This window comes from Fistularia commersonii, chromosome 26 (genome assembly GCF_037954325.1).
Source record: "Fistularia commersonii isolate RoL2024-O1a breed Wild chromosome 26, RoL_Fcom_v1.0, whole genome shotgun sequence".
Classification (NCBI taxonomy): domain Eukaryota; kingdom Metazoa; phylum Chordata; class Actinopteri; order Syngnathiformes; family Fistulariidae; genus Fistularia; species Fistularia commersonii.
In genome coordinates this window covers 12,217,912-12,243,975 of record NC_141309.1, presented here as the reverse complement: position 1 = coordinate 12,243,975, position 26,064 = coordinate 12,217,912, and the positions used below count along the sequence as shown (strand labels likewise).

General features: G+C 39.7%; 3 protein-coding genes across 7 annotated transcripts in view; 1 reads left to right on the top strand and 2 right to left on the bottom strand.

Moving 5' to 3' along the window:
• Positions 1–261: 261 nt before the first annotated feature.
• On the bottom strand, positions 262–9,608 carry LOC147218646 (histone-lysine N-methyltransferase SETD1B-A-like). The gene is made up of 15 exons (XM_086174399.1): positions 9,471–9,608; positions 9,231–9,335; positions 8,451–8,721; positions 8,224–8,336; positions 6,819–7,735; positions 5,940–6,154; positions 5,183–5,382; positions 4,740–4,857; positions 4,246–4,650; positions 3,166–4,146; positions 2,496–2,656; positions 2,287–2,409; positions 1,629–1,748; positions 1,336–1,473; positions 262–884 (listed from the first exon to the last, which is right to left on the bottom strand). Exons 1-15 carry the CDS (start codon positions 9,606–9,608, stop codon positions 711–713), a joined length of 4,179 nt encoding a protein of 1,392 aa, XP_086030525.1. The 3' UTR covers positions 262–710.
• Positions 9,609–10,890: 1,282 nt separating this feature from the next.
• Positions 10,891–15,765, bottom strand: LOC147218645 (calcium release-activated calcium channel protein 1-like). Its single transcript, XM_086174169.1, has 3 exons — positions 15,376–15,765; positions 15,128–15,267; positions 10,891–14,073 (listed from the first exon to the last, which is right to left on the bottom strand). Exons 2-3 carry the CDS (start codon positions 15,239–15,241, stop codon positions 13,528–13,530), a joined length of 660 nt encoding a protein of 219 aa, XP_086030295.1. The 5' UTR covers positions 15,242–15,267; positions 15,376–15,765; the 3' UTR covers positions 10,891–13,527.
• Positions 15,766–17,532: 1,767 nt separating this feature from the next.
• The window catches only part of kdm2ba (lysine (K)-specific demethylase 2Ba), an 18,391-nt gene continuing 9,859 nt past the window's right edge, over positions 17,533–26,064 (top strand). For 2 of the 5 annotated variants that reach the window (XM_086173475.1, XM_086173472.1), the window contains exons 1-9: positions 17,533–17,670; positions 20,687–20,911; positions 21,196–21,339; positions 22,046–22,134; positions 22,383–22,668; positions 22,768–23,573; positions 23,750–23,913; positions 23,998–24,159; positions 25,088–25,306. In XM_086173475.1, coding sequence (XP_086029601.1) covers positions 17,617–17,670; positions 20,687–20,911; positions 21,196–21,339; positions 22,046–22,134; positions 22,383–22,668; positions 22,768–23,573; positions 23,750–23,913; positions 23,998–24,159; positions 25,088–25,306 — 2,149 coding nt within the window. In that variant the 5' untranslated portion in view covers positions 17,533–17,616. Of the gene's footprint in view, positions 17,671–20,686; positions 20,912–21,195; positions 21,340–22,045; positions 22,135–22,382; positions 23,574–23,749; positions 23,914–23,997; positions 24,160–25,087; positions 25,307–26,064 lie in introns of all 5 variants that reach the window. The other 3 variants (XM_086173473.1, XM_086173470.1, XM_086173471.1) reach the window with 3 other exon arrangements.

Below are 26,064 nucleotides of genomic sequence, written 5' to 3'. Positions count from 1 at the left end.
TCCAGTGTAATTTGCAAGTACTTTTTCACATCAGATCCAGTTGAGATGACGGACTCTCGCGTTTTCCTCCCATACTTTTCAATCACAGTCTTGCATATTAGAAGAAAGCCACCGCATTTCTGCTCATCTTTAAAAAATCGTTTTCTAATTTCAGGCATTTTTTAGTTAGCTTATTTTTAGCTTACCATTTGGTCATTTTCAGAGTGATTTATAAGCCATTTGTCTTCAATTTCAGGGCATTTTCTGATATTTCTGACACATTTCTGACACATTTATTGTAATATACATAATTTTTCAAGACATCTCGCTTTTTTAAACAGTCTGTCTGTGTTTTGACTGAATGAGAAGCTGGTCCTCTGTTTAACACCAAGATTAATTTAAATCCAAGGGATTATAAGGGCATCGGGGGAACCCAAGCACTGTCTTTTTATGTGATTGGAATTAAGACTGGCTTACACAACCAGTCCTCACCATCATTCTATCATACATTTACAGGAATTCTTGGCCTTTTTAAAAATATCACTATTCACCAAGAAGCATCGCCTTTCCCCACACAGCACACCATATTTGAGCCCTACTACCTCCAAGTTATTGTGCTTCACTTTTGTTAAAATTGTCTCTTTCTCGAACATATTCACTGTCTGTAATTGCCACAACCCAAGGATCCGAAGGCTCTCAAAAAAGGTAAAAGCATCACACTCCAATAGCAATTAGTTCAAGGATCCCCGACAGGTTTCTGCTCCACACAAACAAGGAATCTTTGTTTCTTCAATGGGGAACTTGTAGTCGTACGTGATTTCTTCATTGATGCTTATTGGCTGCCGCGAGTAGATCACTATCTTCTTTTGGGACTCCACAGTAACAATCTTTGCATAGCAATTGGGCTGTAAGACAGTAGATATGTGTTTAATATGTTTATAAATTAAATTTGTTTTCGCACTTTTTAACCAAGATATTTTTTGTAAACGGTTTTAAAAAGTTGGCCATTTGCTTTCTACTCTTAATGAGAGGCCAGATTACTTGCCTCTGTCTTTTCAGTGTTTAATAACAAAATCAAATTATCATTTTATAGCATGTTCAGGACACAAGTAACAACACAAGTGATTAAGAGCTACTGAAATGTGTGTTCTATTACTTTTGGTGGAAATTGCTGACTGTTACCATAGGCTATTGTGCACAGCCAACTAGCATGAGATTGAGTTTCTTGCTCTCTAATGCCAAAAACAAAGGGACATTTGTCTACTTTTCTCACAAGAGGAGCCATGTTGGCTGCAACTCTCCTGAAACCACTCATGTCCCTTTAGAGAGGAAACATAAGAAAGGGTTCTTACTTACATTGCAGCTATGGTTTATAAACCGGGCTAAATTCCCACATTTAGTAGCATCAATGATGGTGTCCTGATCGACCCGGAACAAGTAGCTGTTCCCGATACCCTCCTCCTCATACCTCTGTTCCCTCATGTCAGCAATGACCTAAGAGGAAGGAGGTAAAGTAACTCCCTTCATCACGGTGTTGCGATTAATCACACTCACGCTTAGTACCAAGATTTGTCCAGTTTACAGAAAACATATTAATTTGAGGACATTATAAATTCATTATGAGTTGCTTATATTTGATTTCGTCTCACCTGTCTGATAATTTGGCCCACATATTCAATCACCAACTCATCTGCTGCAATTGGTTCCAAGGCAAACAGGCCCCACTCGTGGATATGGCTCCGGCTGAAAGTAATTCTCTTCCTTCTAAACTGATAAATCAAAATATAAAGACTATTACTACACAACAGCATTTAAGATACATTTTGCAATGCTGTAGGTTTTATCTTAATTAAGTTAAAGCTGAGAAACTTGCTCTGGTCACAAGGAAAGTGTGGTTTTTAAGTTCATTAAGAGCCTTATCCACCTATTCCATAAAATTTGTCTCATTACAAATAAAATTGAATGTAATAGAACTGAAATTTGTGTTTTAGTTACATCCAGTTGACTATGTTGATGTAGTAAACTTAAAATTTTACTGCAAACTGTCTCCTAAAGAAATACAGACATAAACTAAATAAGCGAAACTGTTAATCAACGTGAAATTAGTTCCTTTCATTTGTCTATAATGTTGGCCAGAAAAAATGACTTAAATGAGAAAAAAATATCTGACAAAAACTGCAGTGATGTGTCTTTGAATGTGTAATTCTGATGGGTCACAGGTAAATCATATGAAAAGACATTCGATATAATGAAGTGCCTAGTGTGTTTTTGGGTTCCAGTTTGATGAATGTACATAAGATCACCAACCTTTAGCTGATTGAACTTGACAAGGTCACTATCACAGCTAAAGGAAGACAACAGTCGACGCTGTTCACACCTGAAATCAGTTCCAGCCCGTAGTGAGGCTGGCTGCACAGGAATGCATGTTCCCTGCTTCAACACAATACATAGACATGTTAAGCCTCGAGACACATCATCTTCGTCGTGATATGAATGTAGCTTCGTCCCTTTAATACCTGACAACTTGTAGACGCAGGCACAGTTGCCAACTTTGTGTTAAAGAAATTCATTTTATCCTTCCTACTAATCTTATAAAATCCTTCACTTCGGGCTGAGCCAGTCTTGTGGTTCTGTTGCCGTGGTCTTTGTACTACATTCTTTTCTGCGATGAACGTAGAAGGTGAGCAGTGGTTAAAGATATCAAACACCAACCCGCACATGCTGTTAACAAAGTTTTACAGCACATCACATGTTTACTTACTGCTTTTCCTCCCAAGCCACAAGACAGGAATGCAAAACTACAATATACCTAACTTTTGATGTATGTTTTCGCCGAATATATCTAGATGCAGGAATCAAGATTTTCTTGTCTACATGAGATTTCTTAATCAGATCAAAAAATATATGATATTATTATTAGTATTATGATAATTTTAATGTTTGTGTTTACTTCATATTTTGTCTGCTTTACACTTGTTTTTGCTGGTTTATCCTCATTCTACTATGGGATTTAATGAGTTAAATTGGGCACATTTTAAGATCAACCCCGATGAGAAATAAATAGATTATGTAACAATGTTGTTTAGAATATATGAAAAATAAAACACTAATTGGGACTACCAGCACAACGACTGAATCCAATTGGTAAAATTGATAATACAAATCTTTGTGATTTATAAAGGATATGAGGGTGGGGTATCCAGCGGGTATCACTCAACCAGCCAACACCACCATTCTGCTCTTGCAGCCTTTCATATGTGAACAGCAGCAATCCTGCATCCTCTTCATCCAGGCCCTCCCTCCAGACACTGTGAAGGATCTTTCTCTCCTCACAGGCTGAGCGCCTCCAGTGTTGATGATTGTGAGTGAATTGTGACCTTGCAGACGTTTTTAGTAATTTCAGCTGCTGATGGCCTCTCCATTTTCTCTTTAGTGTCTTCCATTGTTTACGTCTGAATAAATACTTTTTCGTGTCTCCATATTTCTCTTTTCGAAGAAGACCTGGCATGTTCTCTAGCCCTTTCAAAGGCTTTGCTTTCATACAGGAGCAGATCCACATTCCTTCTCCACCCGTTAGTTCAGGGGATGATTCAGACTGTTCACATGGAGAGGGGGCTCTGAGGAATTCCTCACATGAATGGGGTTGTGAGGTGTTCCCTATTTGTGTCTTTCTCCTGTGGAGTACGGCTCTGTGTGGGAGTATTATGTCTCTCCCTGGAGTCTTGGGAGCCATGATATATGGATTGCTGGGCAATGATGAAATATCCAGCAGGCTGCTAATTGGCATGTGCATTTCAATGTTACTCTCCCTGCCAACACTGTGCTGCGTCACTGAAATTGTCTCATCTCTACCAGGTGTTTTGGGCATATCTTGACAAAGCATGGAGCACTGAGGTACAGCAGGATTACAAAGGCACTCACTACTTCTTGAGGAGACGGAGAATAGTTCATCTGCAGAGTCTTCACTTCCCAGTTCCACTGCTATACCATTGCCAGGGGTTTGCGGTGGTTCTACCTCCTCCGAAGCTGGAGATGGTGGTTTACTTCTTAGCGGGTCAGGATCGCTATCAACCACATAGCCAGTGGGAGTTAAAGGCCTCAGGTTTTCAATGTTTTGGAGCCGCTCAATCCTCCAGTGATGAGTCCCCATCGCTACTTCAAATTCTTCTGTAACAGATTGTTTTTGAAATGTTTATTTCATGGTTGTTTATTGTTGTTAAATAATAAACATCCATATATGAAAAAAAGCATGCTGTGCATAGTGACCTGGAAATTCAATGGTGTATAGAGGCCGCGAGTCCTGAGATGCGATGGTCTGGAGCTCCATCATTATGTCGAAGTCTTGTTGATTTATGCATTGGTTCCCATAAGGTTCTCTCCTATTTAACATGTAGTCTTGGCAGTCTTGAAGGTCAAGCTCGAGGTGAGCTCCAGGGGTGAGGGGTGTTGAGGGTGTGACAGGGGGTTCAAGCATGACAGACTCATCATCTGAAGATATTACTAAACACTCAGCACCTTGGTCGTCATTAGAGTTCCCGTCGACGTCTTCATCTTTAGAGCTGAGGTCAGAGTGGGATGAGCTTTCAAAGCTCTCAGAGGAAAATGAGTCAGATGAGTCAAGGTAGGATGAATAGTCGGGTTCCTCAAAGGAACAACTCCCTGAAAACCTCTCTATCATGAAAAAAAAAAAGTATCATTTAAGGCTAGTTGTTCATGTCCAATCCTTTCTTAGTGCATGTACGGTAATACTTTAAACATACCAGTGTCTGAGTCATTCTCGTCTCCAGAAGTAGTCGAGGTGGCAGGATCTTCGTCTTCTAAATGTTTATCCATTTCATTTTCTTCCTCAACACGGTTGATTAGACTGTCCATGTTACACTAAGTCAAGAAGTGGCAAAGTTACGAAGTCTCAAATAGAAGTCTTTATAGCTATAAACTTTGCGTTTCTTATGATTTGTACTCATTCTTGTACGGCAGCACTGTTTGTTAATTTTTTTCTGCACTTGCACCATCAAGGCTCTCCTACTGTGCCAATATTGTGTTGTATGCAGTATAACGTTTTGCTTCAAACGAAATGTGCTAAAGAGATTGCATGTAAATTGAATTGACTTGAATATTTATTATATTTGAATCCATGTATTTATAGATGAAAATCAAAGTTGCACTTGACTGAAGATTCTCAGTAATTTACATTTGTATATACCGAAGTTTGAAGAGCTGTCAGAATTGGCTCCACATTCTGCGGTAGAATTTCTTGTTTTTCTTCTTTATGGGTACTAGATGCTCTATTTGATTCATCACAATCATCATTGTCATCATCACTGTCAAGCTCATGTGGTCTGCCATGCCTGTGTTTTCGTTTCTCAAATGTAGGTCTCACTTTGTCACCCCCCTGCCTCACTTCTTCAACAACACAGAAAAAAGAGAGTACAGATGAAGACGTACAAAACTGAAGGTTACAATAAGTGTAGTAGAGTCAAAAAATTGGGAAAAGGGAAGGTAAAGGGTAAGCTGCATTCGAAGCACCAACCAGAACGCTCATTTTCTTTGGCTTCTGAAGTAGCAGGGTCAGTGGCTCTTTTTCTTTTTACCTGCATTACAGGGAGTAAATGTATAGCATCCTTGACTCAGAAGTCAAATTAAAGAATAAATAGGGGGCTCATATAGTTTACCTTGAAGGAGGGGAGTTGAGGTTTCTTGCCCTGGGCATTGAAGTATTTTTGAGTATTTATCACTGTATTCTTCTTGTTCATCTCTCCAATTCTCCCTGATGACACTAGACTCTTGTGGATAAAACAACAATGAGCCCACTGCTTTCAAGATGACAGAAAGAATGCATATGCATTCCAATGTCATGTGGGGAACCCCCAAAAGGACAGGGTATCTAAAAATGTGTACATTTACTGTATATGTATTAAGTGTAGAGAGAGAGAGGGGGACAAGTTTACTTAGTCAGGAAAGGATGGAAAGGTATACCTTTGCTTTTTTTTCTTGAAGGTCCCACCAGTCTTCTATGGCTTTGAATGCCACCCCTTCAATCAGTCTGCGTGTAATGTCCTTCTTTATCACTGACTTCAATTCAGATGACAATATGTTTAAAACTTTTTCAACTGTGAGTTCATGAGGGTTTCTACTCAAAAGTGGGTAGTTTGGTGGTGGCACTAAAGGTCTGACTCTTGGGAGAGATGGAGCAGATGGGGTTGGTGCAGAGCACGGAAGTGGTGCATTACCAAAATTTGGATCACTCGCTTTACCTAAGGGTCCCGGAGGTTGCAAGGATAAAGTGTATACGTGGGCAGGTACTGGCAGACAGGGCAGGGTCCTCAACAGATTTGGGGGTCCCAGAAATGCAGGAGGTGGTGGAATAGACGGGGGAGGCGGAAAATACGGGAGAGGCTTGGTGACGGCATTATGATTGCTCGAAGGTGGTATCCACCCTGGAGGTGGAATAGGAATGGTGCCATTGGGAAGGCGGGGTGGGACGGGTGGAAAGGAGAGAATGGGAAAAGGAAACTGTGTTACTGGTGGATGGGAGTGTCCAGGAATGGGGTGCACTTTAGAGCTTCTGTGTTGAGAACTGCAACTATTCAAAGGGGAAGGCTGAGGGAGACAAGTATCTGGTGAGGATTTCAAAGCATTGGAGCATCTTTTCTCATATTCCTCATCTTCATTTGATACATCAAGTTCCTGAGTAGGACAGAAAACCAGTGTCAGTATTGCACTGATGACTAACAGACAGAAGCACTCTGTATGTATGTGCATATCAATTGCAACTTCCATCACCCATTACATTACAGAGAGCCATTACCTTAGTGCACATTAATGACCGAAGCCCTTACGCATCACTAATATTTGCATTCCACTGTCTTTCAGATTGTGTCAAAGCAAACTGAGCGGGAGATTTTGAGTCTCTTGTTAGAAAGGAAATAGCTTGTGCAGTTTCATTCTCCTCATTTTCAAGCAAGAAAGCTGGCCTGGCAGTTACCTGATGTAGAACAGAAGGGCCATCCGGGAAAGAGGACTTATAAGGTGAGCATGGCGAGGCAGGGCTGTCCTTTGAGTTTTCATCTGCGCCCACAGTTCCGTTAAAAGTCAAGGTGTCAGTTTGTTGTTTGTTTACCAATAAGCTTTCAATGCGAGAGTCCAAGCTCTGTTCTTCTTGTTGTGGACTTCTTGAGGACCAGTTACCAACTGATTGAGGTAAGTCAGATATGCCTGCGCTGTTATCAGGTGTTTGCTCGTCATCTTTGCAGTTCTTTGAGGTAGCAGTGACAACATTTTTTGGTGCTCTTTGAGCGGAGCCGAGATAACTTAAACGTTCTGGAATGTTATGGTCCGTGCCATTCCTCTCCCAAAGTGCAACCTGGTGGCTCCTAGTTGGGATAAAGACAGGAAATGATTGTGGTGGCCGATAGTGCTTAAAAATCAAGCTGATGTCTGAAAAATCGCCAGATGCTTTGTGATACCTTGTAAATTTACGAAGGCACAACTCTCGTCTCTTGGGTTTATTAACTTTATAATATGTGGGCTCCCCCTGGAGGACCGGAGTACCCTGCAGACTGGAATAGCAAGAGTCCTGAGAGAGAGGCGTGGCAGATGGGCAAGGAGTATAGGGGGTATCCAGAGAATTTGGGGTAAGACCAAAGCTGTAAGGTGTATCCTGACAAACACTGGAGTGGGTTGTGTCAAGAGTGGGGGCTGTCGTGATGCTGGTGGGGCTGGTGGCACGGTCCTGTTGTCGTGTGGAAACGCTGCACTATAATGAAAGGATAAAACAGTTGAAACATCTAAAGCTCAGTGAGTTTTTGAACATTAATGTTTGTGCCAATGTATTCTCGTTTAAATGTGTTGTGAAATCATCTACAATAAATGTATAGCAACTAGTAGGATACAGACACAACTTAAAGCTGTCATTTCTGCATGACAATGTATCTACAACACTGGAAGTCACCAATGACATAATCCCAAAATTTAAATTCAACTTCACAAAATTAAAATACCAAGGCAATCAATAGTCTCAAAGTTTTAAGGTGTCTAAGAAATAAAACTTTTCAAAAACTCATCAAATTACCAATTACCAACAGCTTTTCACCTCCAACAGCAGATCAGATTGTATTTCTTATCAACCACGAATGTGAGTAAATTGCGCTTGAATAACAGGAATGTCAACCAGCTGTTGATCAAGCTGTTGTAGTGATATTTGAAAATTACATGAAAAAACAAAGAAAAAACACTACAAATTACCAGCAAATTGTCAAATAGACTTTGGAGACTTTGCTCAGAGCTGTCAACCGGCAATGTTAAAGGACTGTAGAGGCCACTTAAGAGGAGCTGGAGATACAGCACCCTATTTTCACCTGAAGACAGATACACAGCCAGTTAATTAATAAAGAAATCAATAGTCCAGTGGTTTAACATAAAAGATTAAAATTCAGAATTTCACAAAAGTATTCACGTATAGTGCACTTTACCTTTCGGATCAATTTCCACATGGATAATGTTCCCCATCACCGAGGTCCGATTGAGGTGTTTAACAGCATCTTTTGCAGCTGCCACTGTGTCGAGCACAACTTTTGCGATTCCTAAATGCTTCTTGTTTTTCGGATTAAAGAAGACCTCCACCTCTTCCACGTTCCCATATTTTTCACACATTTTAGTCAAAAAAGTCTTGTTTATATTGTCATTCAACCTGGCAAATGTTAGTTCTTTAGGAGGGATACGACCAACATAACACTCATCAACCTGAAATGACACATGTAGTCAAAAGCTTTTGTCGTTCTAATCATTGATAGTATTATTCATGTTATTATGGCGTAAGAACAATAAGATTTGCCCCGGTCTACAGATTCTATGAACAGGTTTCTACTTTTACCACTGCTCTATCGCCCCTCACTCACTCCACACAGCTGCTCTCACCTGATCTCACTAACCACAACTTGATTTTAGCAATCAAGACCTGTATATAGACACGAATATGAGACTAACCTAGCTGCCGCATTGTGTTTCGGTACACTCACTTTTCAATCCTTGGTCTCTGTGATGTGAGATTTTCAAATCTTTCTCTTGGTTCTAATCCTGCCTCTTCCTGAGTCACCTGCTTCTCCCTCCTTGCATGTTCAGACTGCACGCCAGTCGTCTACTACTCAATGTTTGTACCGTCAACCAAAAAAAAAGGCCGAGAACTAACGGTCCTGTGGTCATCATGCTGCATTTTGGTTTAGAAAAATCGGTTCCCTTAAAAAAAGGATTACCTTAAACTTCGGAACTAACAGGTCGACCGTTTTAAATTTGCTCCACAGACGGCAGATGCGAGGATCTCTGACTGTGTCCACGGGAAACAAACACAAGTCGTCAACCTGGGGAGATAAACATCACCAGTCATCTTGTGAAACCACGGGTTCGTCTTTATTTTATTTTATTTTATTTTATTTTTTTTGCTATTAAGCAAGCGTTAATAGACTATATGAGATGACGACTTGATGTATTCTTACAGGCATGTTGAAATATTGTCCATCATAGCGGTAGACCTTATACAGGCCTTTGGTCAATGCGGGATCAATAATCAACTTGCAACTTCTCCAGTCCTGCGGTGCTGTTTCTCTCCCAGTACTTTGTTTAACGCTTTCCATTTGACATTCGTCAAACCCTCCAAATAAGACAAAATATAGCATGCTGTTATTTATCGTTGTCAAACGGGCAGCTAGCTAGTACTCCCCAGAAGGTAACACGCCCCAACAGGTGATGCATAAAGCATCACCTGTAACGACGTCCTTCCAAACGAGTTACAGGTAGTAGAATAAAACTGTTGGGGAAAGTAAACCTACAATAGACAAACTTAAAGTGTTTATCTTTCTTACCTGTCCCAAAGTTGTATCCTTTGGGGGGCAAGCATTGTGGAACAGCCGCTGTTATTGACGGTGTATTTTTCGTTGTTTCACGAATCCATCCGCCAATGGGAAGAGCGAGGCGGAAGAACACCACAGGTAGAAGGCGATGAGTGAGCAGGTCGCTGCTATAACCGGATTTATATAGTAAAAAAAAAAATCACACGGAAAAATAAATAATCTAGGTGTTGTGGAGAAAACTATTATCTTGTTTGGTGTTGAAATCGTCTAAAATCGTGACGGCCTCTCGGGTGTGATTGACCAACGGGTGAGGTATGTAGTGCAATTTACGCACCCAATTAGTGTTTTATTGGATGTGGTTCCCCATGGAGAAGAGTCATTGTGATCTCTATTATTCTATTCAAGAAGACTTGTGTACTTGTCGCATATACTTAAAAGCAGGCTTTGTGCGCAATATTAACAACCAGAAATACATTATTGATCCCGGAGGAAAGTGTGTTTAAGAAATGTTTCCTGACAGCGAAAAATTTTTTTTTTTTTACAAAGATGAAAACTCTGTCAACCAGCATGATGAAAGGGTAAGGGTAATGTAAGTACCAACACAGACTTATAGAAAGAAAAGAAATGTAAAAAATTAGTGGAAAGAAAGCAAGTGCGTCTGAGAGGCTGCTTGTACACTGGCGCATGCGCAGGTAAGATAAGCCGACATTTTAATGAATACGTTCGTCATCAATGTTAATACGTATTTATTCACATATAATTATGACCGAAACCTATGTACTAAAGGTATTAAAGGTATTAAAAGGTTTCAAAAGTATTAAAAATATATATATATTTTACTTTGGTGGCTTGGCCTCGAAAAATCAGTTGAAACTATTCAGAATCTCTTTAACATTCCTGAAACATGTGCAAATTATATTTCATTGGGTTATGAATACTTCTGTGCTGTTCCTGAGAAAAGGACGGCGGCTATAGAAAATTATTAATGTCTAAATCAAATTAGTACACCCAATGACAAGTATTTGTTGTAAAATGCCTTTAACCCTGTTACCTTGATCAAATGAAGCAATCCAATCTATTTTAAGGCATAATTTATTTATAGATGTCAAGAGTTTGTTCAATTTTACAAGACAACTTTTATTGCAGAGGCGATCCTGCTAACCTGGGATGTCCTAAAACCGGTTCTCCAAGACTGAGTATGATGGATATAAAATGAAGTGTTCAAAATTCACTTTCTGCATGACCGAATCGCTCGGTAACATAGATCCTTCACTTATCCATAGTCTCAGTGTTGTAGACTTGTAACATAACACAACATTACAGTAATTATTGCAATAACATAGGTTGAATACATTATTTCAAAGCAATTGACATTCATGAATAAAATGAACAGTTTTATTACATCCGAACAGTTTTATTATATCAGAGGGCCTTTCACTTTCCAGAGGCTAGGGCAAAAGTATCTATCTAACTTATTCAACTTTTTTTCTCAGACAATTCACTCGGTAGCAAAGTATTCACCATAAGAAAAAAATATCAACAAAATAGGTTTTCTTTTTATGTGTCCATAATCTTGTAATAAAACAGGGCTAATCCAGAAAAACCAAAATGAAACATTGCCGTTCTGGACAATGCTGGACTGATACGGCTCTGTACCTTGTCATGTTTGCTAATGGCTAATTAGCTACAGTTACCTGAAATACCTGGGGGGGGGGGGGGGGGGGAGCAGTTCCGAATTCATTAAAATAGATAACATACATTCAGATCTACCGTAAACGTTAGCAAAAGGAGCAATTCTATTTTCTAAAGAGGGCACACGTAACGAAAATGGTTGAAAAGATTCATATTTTGAATGCTCACACAAACACGCCTATTGTGTACACATGATTTGAGCTTGAAGAGATTTTATATTGACACAAAATATGTAGTCAAACCACATTTAAACCTTTAAACAATAATTCAGGAATAAAAATAATATGCTATATATGCCAAGTTTAATCTGAAACAAACTATGTGAACATGCAGAAGCTGTAAACTATGAACTCTAAAAAGTGGAAATACAAATAATTTTACATTTTGAAAAACGTATATATATTCTAAAAATACCAGTTATATATTACAGTGCAGCCAACATATGTAAAATGAAATCTTTTTCATCACAAACATTTCGACAATATATATGGAATACTTACACATTTCACCATCAATCTTCTCTCAGAAACCTTTGAGAAGGTATGTTCTGTTTCAGACTATATGGTTGAATAGTTCCCTGACTAGGTTTAAAGATGCATTTCTAGTTTTCTTTCTGAATCACACACACAATACATTGCTCCGATTCTATATGTCTCGAGGGCTTTAGGTTGTCATTATACGAGAGAGCTACTGTGTACATGTCTTACGGAGTTAATCGATGAGCTCAAGACTATGCAAAAGGTGGAGATATTCTGTAAACTAGGAATTAAAATAGTTGGAAAGCAACAAATACAAAAGAAAATGTAAAAAAACCCAAAGAAAAAAAATACTGAGTAAGGTTTGTGTTAGAAAAACAGGTATTTTCTTTACAACGTCTTACTATTTTGCATAAAATGGTCTTTGGTTGTAAAATGTGTAATTTCATTTAGACTGTCTGTTTTGCAAGACTACTTTGTTCCTTTAAGAGACCACAATGAGTCACTGTAGTGCAAAAGCTCTGCAGATTCCACAGCTGTAATGATGAGTAATCATTCCAATGAAATTAACTCGAAGGCACATGGAGTCAAAAAGTGTATGAAAATATTTGAAGTCTGTACTGACTCCCACAAGCTAAGTCTACAAACCATTTACTCTGGCCCGCAACTCAGTGAAATAAGGGAATCATTTTTAAACCTCACTGTATTGCAAAATCTCTCAGATGTTGTTTCTAGAATTGTAAGATTAAAAAAACCAAGATCGATGACACTTAAATGAGTTATTTCTGATGCGTGCTTCTGGGCAAGTGTGCATTACATTATATGTTATGTAATTGTGTAGTCTGGACATTATGTGAAACTGCATTAAATTCCTGAGCTCTTCCTGGTGGCTTGGCCTGGAATTACAGTCCACAACTTATGACTGGGATAAGTCAAACACAGCTGCACTCCTATCAGGACTTTTTTCAGTAGTCTCATTCCTTCAGTATAATGTCCTAAAACCAGTGATAGTAAGAGCAGAGATGTTGAACATGAATCTACTCGCCTCCGCTTATGTTAATGATGATCAACACATCGGCGTCTAATTGCTTCTTAAAACAAATAAATACTCTCTAGAATTATTCTTTTCAGGTACATTGGTAGTATGACCAACAAAGCATTTGCTTTTTCACTTCAGCTTAAAGTGGCAGCCTGTTTTTCACTTATGTTTATACATTTGCATTTTGTAAAATATATGAAAAGAAAATACTTCGTTCATCTGCATCGTTTCAACATGCACAACTTTGCGCATTTATGGTGTAGCCCTAAATATACAGTATAGCAGTTGCTATGAAACCAATTTTGAGAATGTGGCAACAGGGACACAATTTAAAAGTGGAATTGTTTCTTACTTCATGGTGAATAGAAGAACATGCTCATGCTTTCTGCCAAAAAAGACTAAATCAAAAAACACCCAGTGGATGTACAGTAATTGGAGAGCAGTACAGTACTGTTCAATAATTAAAGCACAGCATGTTCATATATACTGGTTACAGTCAAGGAAACGGACCAGCAGCCTTCAACTCATCATTCTCGGCTCTATGGTCCAACTGGTTCTGTAGTCGAATGACTTGCTCCAGTTCCCGGATCTGCCGGTCTGTTTTGTGACTAACGAGTGTACGGTAAAAGTGGACGGCAAATACAATGAAAACCAATCCAAATGGCACCATGATGCAAGTGGAAGCGATAGCTGCAGCTTTACCAGAACTTATGGTGCCATTGTTTGCAGTGTCACTGTCCAAGGGTAAGAACTTCACCCAGCATAAGAGCATCACCTCTGTGAGGAAGAGCAGGGTGCCAATGACTGTAGAAAAAGCCCAGGCAAGTTCAATGTGACGGTGCATGCGTTCATGTGGAGACTCATTTACAGAATTTAGGTTGTGAACATTGCTGACGGCCTCCAGATTTGGGAGGATGCAGGTGCTGATCATGAGGGCAAAGAGATGCACTGCAACCAGGACAGTGGTGCAGGCACTAAACGCTATCAGCAGCCCTGGAGGATACTTATTACCATGTTCCAACTGCACCTCCACCATGGCAACCTGTGGAAAAATAATCAAACAAGAAAAATGTTTTGTAGTTTAATATATATCAAAATTAAGAAAAATTAACAGCATGAACTGAATTCAAAGATAATCCACAAATACACTCTCTTGAGATTGTTTTGGTGAAAATTACCATATTGAGTATTTTTATTATTCATCTTTACCATTTTTTTTTACTTGTCTTTATTTGCACAGACCTGAAACATGAACTGTTGAAGGCTGATAATTTATCAAACGCCTATTTCCCCTCAAGGATGAATAAATCGTATTGAATGTAGTCCATCGTCACGTAGAAATGATTCTAATAACGGTTGCTGAGTGAGGTTATTACCTGATTAAATGAAAGACTGTTTGCCCATCTCTTGTGAAAACGATGCACTTGGTCAAAAATAACATTACAAGGGCAGTGCATCTCTATCAAAGAACTTAATTTTATTCATTATTAGTTTGTGTGTCACTGTTACTACAGTAACTATTCATTCAAACATGATGACCAGGTGTTAATGGAAATCTCCTTTTTTGCTCAATATGGGTGTAACAATATTAAGCAATTCCACATAGCTAGTACACCTGTTTGTAAGTATTACAAAAATGCGTGAGAAGGTCATGACATCGAGCTTTTAAAGGTTGCAACTGTGCCACGAAGTATCTTAGACACTCTTCTAAGGTGGTTTCTGGTATGTGCTGCTGCGCGGAGTATTTAAATAGTAATTAAAGGACGGGCAAAAGTTATTTTTTGTGTGTGTCTGTGCGTGATAAGAGTTTCTTTTAAAACATGACGGCTTGTGTCGTCGTTTTCGACGTAAATGTCAAGGCCATAGATAAAATCAAGAAGACGTTTTCCCCGGGCTAACTTCTTCTCTTACTGACCTACTTTCCCTCTGTTGTTGGACTAAATGTCAGTCGTTAAAGTTCGGCACTGTCAGTCTGCTCGCTCGGTTACTCTCTGTGTCACACTTCTAGCACGACTTTCGCTTTTATTGTAGAAGTTGGTTGTTGTTGTTTCGACTAAAAGCCATAAAAGGAAGCGGTAAAGCCAAACGCGACTCACCATGGCGAATCCCGACAGAAGGGCTGAAGTTCGGCTAGTGGCTTTTAACTTGGCTCGACTCAAGTAGAGTTTTCTCCATGACAGCGCCTGCAGTGAGTGTTCGCTTAAACTCATTCTGGAAACAGAGGAACTCCCAAAGACTGAGGTAGAAAGCGGTAAAAGTCACAATTAGAAAGATACGGAGGACTCGCGAACTTTTGACAACACTTCCCCGCAACAGCTGACTGTCAGAGACCCGCGATACCCACAATCCAACGCTCAAAGAGTAAGCTAGCCTCCCCGCGCCAGCGACTCGACCGCCCGCCCCTCCGAGGCTGAGACGCGGCGACCTTGTGCAGCTCCTCGGTCCTCCGCTGTCCCTGAACTTTACTTCAGACTTTACGTTCCTCAACCATTAAATTCCTTTTTCGGTTCCTCCTGATGCCGGTGATCTCGTTAACAACTAATAATGAACTGATGAACATTAGGGAAAAAAACAAAACAACAAAAAACCGTCACTGTCCTTCTTCCTGTAGTCAAGCTGAACAGCTAAGATAAACGTGTGATTGACCTATTTTTTCTTTCAAAATAGATAACATGAACAAGTTTGGTAAACAGCCCAGCATCAAATGTGATCACACATCCTGAACTACTATTTTTGAACTTTTCTTGAGCAACCCAAGACAGCCTTAATTGTATTTTTGTCATATGCTCTGAAATTGCAACATAATATAATTCTGACAATGAAAACACAATGAAGCAAACTACTCAAATAAATGCAAATCACGTTAAACACAACATGCATAACAACTTGTGGATAGACTGTAACAAGGCTACAAATGTATAAATCAGGATAATAACTCATTAAATGTAAGGTGATTTGACTTTTAAACAAGGATTGTGATCTAAAAATCATAGATTTTGAGCAGTTTCTACACCCTAACCAAGAGGTCACAATAAACTAATGTTGTGTTTAATGTTTTGAACAAGGCAATATGGTATTAAAACTGAAAATTTTCAAAAGCATAATAAGCCCAAGATAGATAAGACTAGATCTGGAATAAGTTTTTTCTACCTGTACCTTTTATTATTTCTACCTTCTCTTCTTTTCTATTACGTGAAAAGAATAAAGCAATAACAACAATTCAAATATATGCAGAGCCGAGAAATATTCCTTATACGTATTTACCTAGGCTGTCATGCCACCAAATACAGCTGTGTTTGTGGCTACAACGGTTTGAATTTAGAAATATCATTGCCACATGAAACCAATGTTGCTCAAGTTTGCATGTGAGCAAAATAGGAAGTGGCCAGTTTTTATTTCCGTGAGTGCACTTTTAAGTAACATGCAAAAAAAGTTTTTGAATGGTTCAAGGATTTGCATCGTTAATGTGTGCGCTCACAAGTATATGCATTACTTTTTATTATATGCCATGAAATAACTTGACCAATTCCAAAATGTTCTCAGGAGAGACTTTTCCGTTCAACTAAATTGTGTTGAAGAAACATTTCCTCATACATGTGGCATCTTCAAAAACAACCGAGGGTAGTTGTAACTGCCACCACAGGGTGGCGCCAGAGCAATACATTTTTAAACCATGAGCTCATCGTTGCCTGTTTGGTTATATCAGTTATATCATACATTGTGTATTACTGTGCGGAACGAATTTGATACGAATATTCTTGTGTTTCTCGGACCTGTTGAAAACCACAATGCATAAAAAGAAGCATCTGATGAATCTTTTCTACAATGTATTGACAGTGGATCTGTCAGTCCGTTTCAGATACCCGGGGTTAATGTGGCCTCTTCACGTCGGGGGATAGATCAGAGCTTGAAGAATGTAGTTGGTTTATCTACCATTCCCTTTTTTTGCGATTTTGCACAGTAAAGTAGATTTTGGGCAAATAGTTGAACGTACCCTCCCCCCATGTCAGCAACGAATAAATGTGAATAATCACTTTCTGCAGCCTCAAAAGCCTGATTGTGTGAAGTTGGTTTGAGCCGTATGCAACATCAGTAAAACAGTTTCATGAAAAAAACGTAATCATTCAAATACGGACATCTGGGACAGTGTGCCCTCTTTTGTTACCTGATTATCTTAATTTCCTGTTTCATTGATGCGACATTCAATGTGCACACGTTTACAAGCACTACAACAAGTGCTCGCGTTCATCTATCCACATCTGTTTGTTGTTTTTCCAAAAATTCACACTGCTCTGTTTATCCTATGCGGTCTGTTTTGTTTAAAATCTTTTGCACTATACGCAGTCTATCACGGTGGCTTTTGGGGGATTTCCTGCCTTTAACCATTCGCAGTTGTGGATGTATTCGCCAAGATTCTAATATTTACGATATTTTCTGTGTTCCCTAAATGCAACCCAGTGAACCTAGCTAGTCCCTGCCTACATGTTTGGTATAATGTGAAGGAGGGGGCAACGAGCTGAGCTGGAGTCTTCGTTCAGCCATGTTAGCTTTCTCTGCTGTTCACAAACGATGAGAGAGAGGAGCCATGGCCTTGTCATTGAGCGGAGACGAAGAGGAATATGATTCCGAGTGCGAGCAGGTTAGATATTTACCATTTCCTTTACCTTTGTGTCCTATGGTGTTTAGCAGTATGTGGTATTTGTCGAAGTGTATTATTACCGTGAGAAAGCATTTTCCCTGCCGAGTCGTTTACCCGCTCCTCATCTGTACCCGAACGTACTGAGAGGAGAAAACTGCTCGAAAGGAAGGCTTCCCTCATGGTTCATAATGTGTGCATTAAGAAATTGCTAAAGCTAAATGCTCGTAATATAGATGCACACTGTTTGTGGATTGATATACAATCACGGTCAAAACAAAGTTCCTGTGTCCCGTTCCCTTTGGACACCATCATGTCCACTGACCCAGTTAAAGGAAGAAAGAAAACACACACACACACACACACATTACGCACACACGCACACACACACGCAAGTTTCGTCTCGTAATGACACAGATACTGATGTAATTTGGAGCAGAACTATTTGTTGTAAGGCCATCTATATTAACACTGATCAAATCTGAGCTTTATAATGCTCTCTGACACCCAGTGATTCCTGCTAGAAAATGCCTTCCTTGTGTTTGTTTTTTTGTTGTTTTTTTTTTTTCACTTATCTAAATCTTACCCCACCACTCTTATGTAGTCAAGAAGGCTTTAGGCAAAATGTTGTTGAGGCAAGGGCTCAGGAGGGGGATGGGATGAGGGAACAATGAAGTGGCTCTCCTTCTGTTGCTTGTACACCACCGGTTTCCTCATTCTGGGGTTCAGTGACCTCTTTAGAAAGTTCACGTGTATTAATGTAATCATATCGTACCCTGTTTTCCACCAGAAATAGAAATGTAGACGACTTGAGTTGGAAGTTACGATCACAGGATTGTGTCATGAGATAGTTAGGAACAAAGTTTCGATGTGTGATAAGAAGTGCACTAACAGTAGGGTTCATGTCATGGGCTGCTCTCACAACTCTCGCGTTTCCAAAACAGGCCTTATCGTTCATAGTAAAATGCTCCAAATCTTAATTTGATCCTAATTTGACTGAGAAAGCTGACAACCAACTGTTTATACTACAGCATGGTTAACCCCATGTGAGGCTTGTTTTAATCTGCCGTGTTAGTTGCAATTGAAATCTCCGTCCTTAATTACTCAATCTGTCTTTGACTGAAATGTGAGGTTTTTTTTTTAGTTAATAGAATGCTTAACATGAACATTCTGTAAGTGTTGCTTAAGCTTTACAATTGAACTTATAGGCCATGCAGTAAATCGTAGGCTCAAGGAAACAGTTAAAAATTTCCAAAATATCTCCATAGCTGCAGTGAAGACAACTGAAATCTGCTACGGTGACCAAGACCAAATATTTGTTATGCAACCACTTCTCAGACACTATCATCTGTTTAAAGGGCAGTGGAAGTTCAGGTTACTGCCAAGAGAGGTTACCACATTTTATTGCATTTGTTATGTTTAATACTGAGCATGAACACTTAGTTCCAAGCTTTTGCTAGAAATTCAGTTATGTCAAACCAGCACCAAATAAGGACATAAAAAAAACCCAAACTGCATCTGCAGATGAAATTGAATACAATATGATGTCAATAGCTTTGGCCATACCCACAGGTACATCCTTCACTTAAGCAGTGTAAAAGATACAAGTGTACTGCCCTTAAAATAAACAGATTCCCTGCCTCACAAGCTTGGCAGAACTCTCATTTTTTTAAATGTGAGAACCCGTTAAAGAAAAAAAAAATCTGTCTTTAGAATGGAATGTGCTGAGTAGTGCTTTAGCCTGCTGCCTTTTGGCCAAGCTTGAGGTTTACATCAGGAAAGTGGCTTATTTCACCAACATGAACACCTTGAAAACTCGCATGCCTAACCTGCTTAACCAGTTCAACGCCTAATGTTGAGGTCATCTCTTGCTAAGTTAACAAATGTTTGTGATGAAGTAAACAGTAATTATGTTGATCATACGGTCCTCTCACTGAAGTCCACAAATTACTATTGTTGGTAAATAATTCAGTGAAAATTGTGTTGCTGGAGGAGCTACGTTCATAATTGGATACGTTAGCGGCGTGTAGTTGTCAGTCTTAAATAATACATGGTTTCATAAATATAGTCATGGTCAAACCTATTTCTCTATAAGCTTATTTTTATGCAGCTCCTGCAATATTTTCTGTTACCACCAGCAATGCAAGTGTGTTGCCAAGGTAACATCTCTTGCAAGAACAGGAGCCACTGTAATGGCCTGTGATTTGTCGTATTTTCATAGTGCTTTACTGTCCTTCCATGGCAACAGGGGAGGTACTAAAAATAGCTGAAATTCACATACATGAAAACAGAGTGGTGTGCTGAGATGAAATATAATTTATTGTTTAATAAGGGTTTGTTTACCATTCTACCAATGTCAAAGTATCAATTATTGTTTCAGTCAATGAAAGAAATGCACGGTACAATGAAGGCAATAAATGTAATGCAATCAGTTGGCTAAGAATTACATTTTTACATTCACAGAAAATATTCTGCGTCTAAGATCTATAGGCAGTCACTATCATGCCTAAAGTGTTCTCTGTTTTGGAAATTAAATGTTTGACATTTGCATGTGTTTTTTTTGTTTGTTTTGTTTTTTCATCTTGGCTGATCTGTTTTAAACAAATAGACATTTTCATGTCATGTCCATTATCTGATTAATATTCACTACTGATGGCAACATAATAACAGGAATTGCTTCTGATTAATATTCACTACTGATGGTAACATAATAAAGGGAATTTCTTTTTGTGGGGGGGGGGGAAGCTGTACATGAGTGAATAACAAATAAACCAGATATTTTGCTCAATTTTCTTGGTACATTTAATTTTTGGTAAAATCATACATTTGATATGTTGCTATTAATCCTGTTATCATATACACAATTCACAATTGATTCATAGCTTTGCATGCTATGTCTTGTACTCTATATTTTAACGGTAATATGTAACTTTTTATTTGTTTTGGGGGATAAACGTGTCTTCTCCCTCAACTTTCTTTCATTGCATATTTTTTTGTTGTTGCTCTTTGTGTCCTACAGCAGCGGGCAGCCAATCGGCCAAAGCCCAAGATGGGCACAACTTCTGCGGTTAAGTTGCCATCCAATCGCAGCTCCTCTGGAGCCAGGCGCAGGAGAACACGCTGCAGAAAATGTGAGGCCTGCCTCCGAACCGAGTGTGGAGAGTGTCACTTTTGCAAGGACATGAAGAAGTTCGGAGGGCCGGGCCGCATGAAGCAGTCCTGCATTATGAGACAGTGCATTGCTGTGAGTCAACAGTGTATTCGCATTTGTGCTAGTTGTGGGAATGTCTTTCCTGTATTCGTATATACATATAACACATTGCATATGTAATATACATTTTGTCTGTTGTGTGGAGTGAGTCAACAGTGTATTTGCATTTGTGCTAGTTGTGGGAATGTCTTTCCTGTTTTAGTATATACATATAACACATTGCATATGTAATATACATTTTGTCTGTTGTGACAGTGGAAAAATTAACCGATCATATATTTCTAAATAGTATATCTCCTTGCTGTTGACCCATGTAGCCCGTACTACCCCACACAGCCGTCTGCGTGGTGTGTAAAGAAGCTGGGAAGGAAGACACGTTGGAAGAAGAGGAAGACAAGTTCAACTTCATGCTTATGGAGTGCTCAATCTGCAATGAGATTGTCCATCCCAACTGCCTCAAGGTACATAGGCCCGGACTTGGTTACTCTGCCTCAATCAAGTCATTCTCTTGGTGACTCACTTGTAATAGTCGTGTGCCAGGAATGTTAGCTCACATAATATGAGTGAGTCAGATGATTACTCGAGGGTTGGCAAAGAAAATTGGATGCTGAATCACTGTTGACATGTTTAATTTTGAAATTTACTCGATGTTTCGCTTCAGAATTCTTTGTGTCTAGAGTGTTTATTGCTTGAGGAAGGCACCTCAGTGCAACCCTTTTCCTGATTGTCTCAATATTCAAATCACTTACTTAAAAGTGAATTATGCTACCTGTAATAACAAAGGCAACAGTCATCAGATGAAGTAAAGGCCAAAATGAAATAGAAAGCAACACAACACAGACATACCCGATCTGTAACTAGCTTGCACAGGCTTGTAAAACCAGCTACTGTATTCAGACATGCACTGTCTCGTCATCTTACACTCTGCAGCAACATTAGGGATCTCTTTTCATCCCCAGCTTTATGGACAAGACCCCTCAACTTCTGCTATTCTTAATTAATGAGGCAAGAGTACACATGAGCCATGTAGTTGACGTTATACTCTGGTGGCTTGCCAAATAAATGATAATCTAAACTGTCGCCTCCCCTGTGTTGTTTTATGAAAATAAAGTGTTTGAAACTTTTTGCTCCTATTTTAATCTACTTTTTCTCATCTTAATTGGTCAGATTGGGGATGCCTCAGGTGTGGTGAATGATGAGCTCCCAAACTGTTGGGAATGTCCAAAGTGCAACCATGCTGGGAAAAGTGGAAAAGTGAGTACAAATATGTGTGAGGATTATGTAAGAGAATGCTAAGTTTGCACATGATCTTTGTGTGTTTGTACTGTGCACAGTTGCGAGGTTACTTCAACAGAAATTATATTTCATTTTCACAGTATTATGTTGTTACCAACATAGCCCAGGCTTAAAGTTAAAGTTAAGGCAAGTTTATAGAACACATGAGTTATTGTGTCATCATTGGCTAAAGGTATAAAGTTGTCTTGCAATTTTTGTCCCCTTTGGTATTAAAGCAAAAAAGGGGTCCAGGGTTCAAATATGCCTCCAACCTTCCTGGCTCTCTGCTGCGGGAACAGAAGCCTTTGAAGGAGGAGGGGGACTTTTCTGCCTCAGTCAAAAGGAGGCCCGACAAGGAGGAGACCCCAAGATACAGACCCGAGGAGTCTCTACACCGACAGCCACCGCTGCTGTCCCCCAACACCCTGCCACGGCCCAGACCTGAGGATAAACTGAGAAAGAAGAGGAAGCTTTTTGAAGATGATGATGAAGAGGGTGTCATTGCAAGAAAAAAGGTGCCCGCCCTTTTAAGAATGACAAAAGTTTTTCTTTTAACCAAGCCATATAATGTAAGTTGTTCTCATGCTTTTTTTTTTGCTCTTATTTCACTGCAGGAAAAGTCTGATGACACTTACTTTTCCAAATTTCTACATCAAATAAAGACAGAAGAGGACTATGAAGATGGATATGAGGAGGATGACGATGAAGGAAGGGAGCCTCACTTCCGTAATTTTCAGGAAAGGAAAATGCATTTGGGTGCAGCTGAGGAAGAAGTTGATGATAAAGACTCTAAGATTGACCTTTTAAATTCTTCCATCAAAACACCTGTCGTTGACAGTGACCAGTCTCACTGCAGCTCTCCACAGGCTGGCCCGAGCAGCGAGGCTGGAAGCGAGACGCAGGAAAAAGGTCCCCGTCCTAAAACTCGCCGCAAACGCCGTTTACCCAACAGAGAGCTCAGCAAAGCACTGAATCAGGAAATACAGAAGACCGAGGACACCCTGGCCAATGAAAACCGCCAGCCACTTAAAGTGGAGCCGGAGTCTGAAAATGAAGAACCCAAGAGGTTGTTCCGCAATGGCGGTGAGATCGGGGAACAGAGGCCCCACCTCAAGACCAAAGAGATGAACGGCACCCCCTGGGAACTGCGCCACTTCTACCCAAGTCAGATCACTCCCCTTGGATTCAACAGGAGCACACCGACCAATCGGCCATTGCCTCCACGCTCTCCGCCAAAGTGCGTGCAAATGGAGCGTCATGTCATTCGCCCCCCTCCAATAAGCCCGCCACCAGACAGACTGCCTTTGAAAGATGGGAAAACACACATTGTTCAGCGTGAGGTCTGGATGAAGATCTTTCGCTATCTCACACACAAGGAGCTGTGTTTCTGTATGAGAGTTTGCAAGACATGGAACAGATGGTAAATACACAGCTTTCAGTGAAAATACGATGTATACGTGTTCTTGTTCCACCCAGTGTAGTAAAGGAAAAACGTGACATAATAAAAAAAGATCGAGTAAGATTTGTGTGAAATACTAGTGTGACTTAAAAATTAAAATAAAGAACAACATCCCAATGTTTGTCTTTGATGGCTAGGTGCTGTGACAAACGACTCTGGACAAAGATTGATCTGAACCGCTGCACCTCAATCACGCCGTTGATGCTAAGTGGGATCATTCGCAGACAGCCTCTTTCCTTGGACCTCAGTTGGACTAACATCTCTAAAAAACAATTAAGCTGGCTAATCAACAGACTGCCAGGTATCATGCATCCATGATTAAATCAGAGTCCTTTTGTTTCCATTGATTATGTTTCAAGTATTTTTATATGTTGCTGTCTTGCAGGTCTGCGTGTGTTGAAGTTATCAGGATGCTCCTGGGCAGCGGTTTCTGCACTCTGCACCTCCAGCTGCCCTCTGCTACGCACTCTGGATGTCCAGTGGGTGGAGGGACTCAAAGATGCACAGATGAGAGACCTCCTGTCCCCTCCCACAGACAATAGACCAGGTTATTGACCAGCTCTAATAAAGCTAAAGATTATAAGATGGCAAAAAAATTATTTTGACTAATTTAACAAAATACAAATATTTATCTTCAGTTTCCAAAAGAGTAGCTTTACAAAAAAATTAAAACCTAATATCAAAAAACAAATTATTTATCTTACACTGTCCCCTCGCTCCTAGGTTTTTACTTTATCTTCTGTCTGAAATAAGCCTGTCCTTTAAACCCCCCCTCCCAATCTCCCTCCCCCCAAAAAAAGGCAATTCTCTGATTTGCCAAGTTCTGGAAGCTCATCAGAAGAGACAGTCTGCCTTAATGTGGTGAGCGTGCTCTGCCTGGAGCAATGGCTCTATAAAGACATCCGTGACAAGCTAATATCATTTAAAAAAACATTGGAAACTTGGTGTTCAGAACAGTCTGAAGCTTGTACTTTGTTCTCACATGGATGCCTTTGCTTGCTTTCACCACAGTATTTGAAACATTTGCCGCATTTAACACAGTGCCTTGTAAAATTATGTATTTGAAAAAACATTTGGCAAGGCAAAACAGGTTCTGTTTATGCAATTAACTGTGGAAAATAATCCCTGGTTGCAGCTTACTAAACCTGATCTTATTTTTTTCATATGATATTAGATTGAATGACCTGAGATTCAAGGCATTTGGCGTTATCCCGTCAAATTTTGTAACCTGAAAGATAAACGAGCTGTAATTTTCACATGGGAAAAAGTCCATGTGCCGTGCCGATTCCCAAGACCCCACACAGATTTAATTTTGAGGGATCACTTACACTGGGATGTTTCTCACAAGAGCAAGTGATAGCTTGAAATTAATTTTGTGCCAAGTAAGAATCAAGGTCAGCTCTGGTCTGTCTTATATATTAATCGTGCTTATTTGCAAATATTTCCAGTAACAATGAATATTTTCTCTTTGACAGGTCAACTCGATAACCGCTGCAAGTTGAGGAACGTGGAGGATCTGCGGCTGGCCGGACTTGACATCACTGACACGTCTCTACGGCTCATTAGTCGTCAGATGCCTCTGTTGTCTAGGCTGGACCTGAGCTACTGCAACCATGTCAACGACCAATCGGTCAACCTGCTGACAGCAGCCGGGACCACGACCAGAGATTCCCTCACAGAAATCAACCTGTCAGGTGAGGACAACAGCCGAAATACCGCAGCGTAACCACTCAGTAACACTTTCAAGTTATAGTGGATTAGATCCTGCTATTGAGAAGCTTCTGAGTTTATCGGGGAATTCCGTTTTTCCTTCTGTCTGTACAAGGAACAATGGCCGCTTTTTCCTTCTTATTATGTTTTTGTTTTTGTTTTTAACAGATTTGTTTGTTCTGGATGTATTTTAAATTTTGACCAAGTATGTTTTCACCCACGTCATGATCTTTCCTTAACTTCATAGCTGTTTTTATTTTCCTCTACATCCAAGTGCTTTTGTAGCAGCAGAGAAATTATTGTTACCCTACAGATAAGAAAAGAATCAGAAAAGTCTTTGTTGGTTCATTTGGTCTGGAATGAGACACACACAAAGATTTCAATATGCTTGTTGTTTGTTTTTCAGTTTGTAGGACATGTTTAATTTGTTTCACTCTGTCAGCTGTTTGAAGAGAGGGAAGATTGTGTATGTGTGTGTGTGTGCATGTGTGGGTGTGTGTGTGTGCGTTTGTGTTTCTGAGGAAATCAATATATTCATAAGTGTGCAGGGCATTTTTGAGATTTAAATGTCAAAACTGTAAATGAGGTGAAGCCATAAGGGGTTTTACACATCCTTATTTGTAAAGCACATATGTTTAAGCCGTGTTGTCCACATTAATCTTGAGCACTGAACATGAATAATTTATTACAGCCAAGAAGCTCATCTTCCTGCCTGACCAGGATCTTTAATAATTAATTCCCC

Bases quoted from the DNA above. Each gene is read 5' to 3' on its own strand.
- LOC147218646 (XM_086174399.1), bottom strand. From the start codon at position 9,608: ATGGAAAGCGTTAAACAAAGTACTGGGAGAGAAACAGCACCGCAGGAC. The intron at 4,858-5,182 runs GTATATACAAAT...TTCTTGACTTAG, and splicing joins TGACAGCTCTTCAAACTTCG to TGTAACATGGACAGTCTAAT. The intron at 2,657-3,165 runs ATATCCTTTATA...ACTGCTCACCTT, and splicing joins CCGCTGGATACCCCACCCTC to CTACGTTCATCGCAGAAAAG.
- LOC147218645 (XM_086174169.1), bottom strand. From the start codon at position 15,241: ATGAGTTTAAGCGAACACTCACTGCAGGCGCTGTCATGGAGAAAACTC. The intron at 14,074-15,127 runs GTGAGTCGCGTT...ATTTTTCCACAG, and splicing joins TTCTGTCGGGATTCGCCATG to GTTGCCATGGTGGAGGTGCA.